The sequence below is a fragment of the Propithecus coquereli genome, unplaced genomic scaffold (genome assembly GCF_000956105.1).
Source record: "Propithecus coquereli isolate 6110/MARCELLA unplaced genomic scaffold, Pcoq_1.0 Scaffold94, whole genome shotgun sequence".
Taxonomy (NCBI): Eukaryota; Metazoa; Chordata; class Mammalia; order Primates; family Indriidae; genus Propithecus; species Propithecus coquereli.
This window is the reverse complement of record NW_012155729.1, coordinates 4,472,422-4,478,128: the sequence shown is the minus strand read 5'-3', so window position 1 is coordinate 4,478,128 and position 5,707 is coordinate 4,472,422. Positions and strand designations below refer to the sequence as shown.

The window sequence follows — 5,707 nt, the reverse complement described above, 5'->3', positions numbered from 1 at the left end:
GGCCACCTTCTCACTGTGTCCTCACGTGGTAGACCGAGAGTGAGCTCTGGGGTCTCTTCTTGTAAGGACACTAATCCCATCTCGAGGGTCCCACCCACGGGACGGCATCTAACGCCAATCACCTCCCGAAGGCCCCACCTCCAAATACAATCCCACTGGGATTAGGGCTTCAGCGTAAGGATTTGGGGCAGACACAGACATTCCAGCCATAACACTTCCCAGTGTTTACTCTCTCTTAACAGCCATAGATTACTCTTTCCTCTCTGGAAGGGATCTGGTGTAGCAGGAAGTAGCAAAGGCTTTTGGGGACTTTGGGGGTGGTGCATGAAAGAAGGGATCACCCCGCAAGGTCTTTGTTTATTTATGATTATTTTAGACTTTCCTGCTTCCTGCAGCACTTGTTATGGAACAACCCTCCGAACCCTTGCGCGGGGGAGATTGCCTCGTTTTCTTGTAGGCTCCTAGTTACAGATGGGTCAGAATGCATTTTAATTGCTTATGGCTTCCCCACAAACAGAAATGGGCACGATGCACTCTATTAAACAACCTGCAGCACAGTCATTTTAAGGAAATGTTTTATGCTCTTTTAATGGTACTATTCATCATCCACAAACTTGCCAGCGCGGCCGGAGCGCCCGTGTCTCCCGCAGCGCACGCGGCGAGTCCTGCTCTCTGCGCGGCGTCCGTTAGGGGTTAGCTGTGCGGGTGGGTGAGCTCACAGAACTGCAGCCCAGGTTTTCCAAAAGAGATGTGCCTTGCTGTGGAGTTGGATTCCATCTGGGGATTTCATATCCTCAGGAAGACAGAGAATCTTCATGTTATAGGACAGGCAGAAACCACCTGGAACCTGGGCTTCTTGTGACATTTGTCTCTGGTGTGGAGGGAGAGGGACAGCATCGTGTGGTCAGAGGAGTCAGCGTTGCAGGGGGGACGTGCCAGGCAGCCCTCCTTGGGCCAGCGTGTGGGGTCTGCGCGCCTCCTCGCTGGGTTCTGATAGTTTGGGTCTAACCCTGGCCCCTGTTGGGTTTTCATTCCTACTAGTCTTGAGCAGTTTTTTTTTGACCACTCTTTTACCCTGGTCTCTGTCCCAGGGCCTCCCTCCCCCACTCCGAGACCCCCGTAAGGGGTCACGGGTAAAAGCAGCCCGGATGACAGAGAGAAAGAGCCGAGGGTGCCGCTTTTCATTTTTCTCCGTTTTTGTGTCTTTGATGTTGTCTCTGGAAATCCCCATCGTTTTCTGTGAGTTGGTTCTTTTCCTACCACGCCGAGGTGGGTCTCCCTCTCTGCCCACTTCCAGATTGCTGGAAAAGGGGGTTTGTTTGTGCTCCCCTGGACGTGCAGCCTCTAGTTTTCTGGTTCTCCCTGGACCCTGCGCTTGTGTCCTCTGGGATTTGATCCCTGGAGTCCCCTGAGTGTCCTCCCCTCACTCAGGGGGGATGCCGGGAGTGTGTCCCCGGGTGTCCCTCTCGCCCTCGTGGAGCAGTGTGTAGGGCTCTGTGAGCTGGTCCCTTTGCCTGCTTTACGGGCCCCTGTGATAAGCAGTGTCTTCCTCAGCTCACCTGTGGGGATCATGCAGTCTCCGCGGAAGTGTGCTTTGAGGCCCCGCTGTGTGCCCCAAAATATGGCAGCTGCTACTAAGAAGAATCACGTTCTCTGTTGGTTCTGACTTAGAAATGCCAAATTGGAAAAAAGACTCCCCCAGAGGTAGAAGAGTATACAGGAAGTGCTAGAAAGGATTATAGACAGTAGATACAGGGAGCGGAAACGTTGTGACAGGCAAGCCTTTGTGTGTGTTTGTGCAACTGAACAATGATCCGGGCAGTGAGCGTGTTGATGACTCGGCCAGTTCTGGCAGCGTCTCAACACCTATTGTAATTATGTCCTGAAAAGATTGAATAAACTGCTAAAATGGGCTTACAGCTCAAGGTGAGTTCAGAAGCTATGAGGATCAAAATATATGGCTCCATGCTAAAAAGCAGACATGGAAGAAATTAAAAATATAGTCCCAAAGGTTTAATGTTGCCTTTTAACTGTGCTTAAATTCATATTCATATCCTAAGTGTCTGTCTGAAGTCATCTGGGTTGATATAGTGAAGGTATAAACATATCTACTTCCAGCGAGGGCCTCTGCAAATCCTATTTTGATAAGGCCTTAAATCTGTTGAGACCAGGCCATAAAATTCTCCTGCAGTTTTAGCAATAGGTAAAAACAGGGCTCAACTGTTTTTTTTTTTCTTTTAATTTTGCATTCCTGCTGTGTAACCTCCATCCATAAATCTCTCTCCCCCCACTGCCTAAGGAAAATATGGGCAACGTGTGGTGTGTTAAGCAAGATTTCAAGTGTAAATATTCAACTTGGTTGGTAAATTTTAATTTACCTTTTAATAATTTTCTGCCTTACAGGGACTATTTTTAGCACACGAGAGCTTAGAGATTTAGTCAAAAATATGTTGTAATAACAGCACATGCCAGATAAGAGTCGTTTGTAGTTTAGGAATGTATCAGGTAATAAGTTCCTCATCAGCGGGTGTTGCTTCCTGGGTGATACATGGAATTTTGGCCCATGGATGACTGAAGATTTTGCTGATGTGATTAATACCATTAAGTTACTTACAGAATGCCAACAAAATGCATGCAAATATTCCCCGAAGAAGAGCCCTATTAAGTTGATTCTTCATTTCTGACAGCAGAATCCCAAGTTGCCATTTAATTTCAGAAAATCCTTTTAGCAGGTGGCCGTTTATGGCGGGCAGGGTGTGAACTCTTATGGTGTCTGAGCATGCCAAGCTATTAGGAAGGACTGAGGGAAAAAATGCGAGAAAGAACCACCCAGCAGAACATCCGAGTCCTTAAACTCTCCTGTGGTTTGCTGTTGCTACAGAAATCTATCCTTTGAAGATGGCCTCTGAATGGAAATGTGCTCTGGAAAAATCCCTTATTGACGCTGCGAAATTTCCTCTTCCAATGGAAGTGTTCAAGGTAAGAAGTTGATTCATAGCAGTCTATCTATTCTTTTCACGAATAAAATGCTTAAAAGGTTTTCTACATCAAACTATTTCCCACTTCGAAAAGCTACCTTCTTGGCCGGCTTCCATTTTAAATGTTTAAGGTTTTGTCTGTTCCATTTGGCTATTGTTTTGTGTGTGTGATCTTTCTAAAGACCCATATTACAAGATGCTGATTCAGTTTTTTTAGGTTTACTGTTTTTCTCCTTGATGAATTAGTATAGAAATCTCGATTTTACCTGCTCACTTCCCACCCCAGAAATAAAAGAAAATATCGCAAGTCTGATTTTGCTGTTTGTTTGGTAAAAATGGTAGAAAATGATGCTTCTCATGATGGTTCAACTTTCTCAATGGCTCAGGAACGTTGTCCTGAGTGTCTGCTACGTACCAGGCCTTCCCCAGGTGTCCTGCGGCACGCTGGGCTGTGGAACATGTCCCCACCGAAGCGATCGCCGAGTTCTTGACGCTTCTAAAATTATGCTGCAAACTTACATGAAATAGAATATTAAGTTGTGGGCAGGAATGATCCATTTGGGTCAGAGGAAATCATAGAACCAACCCTGCGTATTTGGAGCTGGAGTACCTGGGAGGCCGCTGCACCCCGTTGGTTTCCTTGGACAGCTCTCGATGTGGCCGCGGTGGACGGATGTCAAGCTGCTTCTCGGCTCCCAGGAGACACGTTTCTGCAGCGCAGCTAAAGTTTCATAGGGAAGGTGGTGACATTAGAATGGTGTTTGGGCGCCGCACGCAGCAGGACTTTTAGGCTTTGGCTAGGGTGTGGGCTTCCTGGATTTTCGTGACAAGTAAGCCCTCACCCAGGCTGTTAAGCCCTCACGGCAAATCACTGACCTTTTTTTCAGCACCTCCCCTGTTTGTAAAATTGGATGCAATTAAGACCACTTCTTCTCACAGAAACCAGGGGCGGCCACAGGTGCTCGCTGCCAGTGTCCCAGCAGCCGGGAGGGGCGGAGAGGGCCGGGGCGTCGGCCCTCAGTGTGGGTCGGTGCCAGCCACGCCGCGGACCGGGCACCGTCTGTTCCAGCCTCTTCAGGGAGCACTGGGAGGGGGCGGCTGGTCTCACGGGGGGGCTCAGGGAGAACATCAAGGGGCGCAGCTGCTTCCCAGTCATGTCCCCACGCTTATTTTACGAACTCTCGCCCACCCCAGTTGCAGGCGTGTCTGGTGTTCCTTGTTTCTGCCCCTCTCGAGGATTCCGGGCATTCATCGCGCTGGTTCTCAGCTTTCCCGCCGAAGGCTCGGGGTTTGGCTTTGCCGACTGTGTTACATTACCTCCTTCTTGTTCACCAGCTTTTCCGCTTCCATGCCTTTGTAGCCGCTGAGTGGGTTTGTATCTTTTTTTAAAAAAATACCTCTTGACTGTGGTTTTGGTTAGAATTTAGGAGGAGGTAACACTGATGTGGGTTTTGAGTCTGCCATCCTCACCCGGCGCTGCCATTTAAAAAAATCTCAGCGTGTGGACTCCAGGGTGCAGTAAAGCTTCCACGCGCACCCAAGACTCACGGGGCCAGGTGGGGTTGTGCCGGCTTCCCTGTCCTGCCCTGTGCCCCTCCTCTGCGTGCAGGGCCGCACCACGCCGGCCTCCTTTTATGTTCCTGAAACGCCCATAGTCCCTGTTTGGTTCTTTTTGTTAAATTCCTACCCATCCTTCAATCTCAACTATAATTTCCCTAAAGGAATCCTTCCCCGGACACCTGGCCTCTTCCCTGGCCCAGATTCCTTGCATAATATCCATCCGTTTTTGCCTGACTTTGAGGCTCCAGGAAGGCAAGGACTGTCTGTCTCATCCATTGTTGGGAACATCATTTCTTGACCGTAGGAGTAGGAAGTAAATATCTGTCAAATAAACGAACTAATTCTTGAATGGACGTAAGTCTTTAACTCCCTGAATTTAAAAATTTGGAGTTAATGTAGTGGATAGATTAATTGGCTCTGCAGACCTGGGATTTGGGACTGTGACTACTAAGATTCAAAAGGTATACACATTAGTAATCCTCATCTGTTTGTAGTTAGAAGTTAACTAATTCATTAAACGTTGGTTAGCAGCTATTCTTTGCGAAAGGCTATTTAGGTGCTGTTGACCTGGTTCCGGGGTTGAATAGTTTGTTTAAATTTTCCAAAATACAGTTAGTTTTCTCCTATGAGAAATCAAACTGTTATTTTGATCGAGTACCTGAGAGTTACCATCTTAGTCAATATTTTGTACATCATTAAGAGCTGCTTAATGCTTTAAGATAGATACAAGGCAGGGCATGGGGGTGAGGCACCTCATAAACAAAAGCTGGTTGCATTGCATATTAGGTGTTCTTAAAGCTTGTGAGATACTTTTATAAATGTTTGCTTTTGTTTTAATTCGATGGAAGAGAAGTGGGCTGTTTCAACTATATTTTGTATGGAGCAAATATTTATACATTTTAATTTTGAGGGCATGAGAACACCACTTTATTAGTGTTTCCTAAGTGTTGTAACAAATGACCATGAACTGGCTGACTTAAAACAACAGAAATTTATTCTCTATACTTCCGGAGGCTGGAATTTGAAGTCGAGGTGTTGGCAGGGCCACACTCCCACTCGGGGTCCTTGCTTCTCAGGGTCGCCTGCAGTGGGTGGCATTCCCGGGCTTGTGGCAGTTTCATTCTGTTCTCTGGCTCCATCTGCACACGTCCCTCTCTGCTCTGTGTCTG

General features: G+C 47.5%; 1 protein-coding gene across 1 annotated transcript in view; it reads left to right on the top strand.

Moving 5' to 3' along the window:
* The window catches only part of SFMBT2 (Scm-like with four mbt domains 2), a 180,365-nt gene that overhangs the window by 85,347 nt on the left and 89,311 nt on the right, over positions 1-5,707 (top strand). Inside the window, exon 7 of the mRNA XM_012664906.1 lies at positions 2,882-2,979. Within this exon, the coding sequence (XP_012520360.1) occupies positions 2,882-2,979 (98 nt within the window). The remainder of the gene's footprint in view (positions 1-2,881; positions 2,980-5,707) is intronic.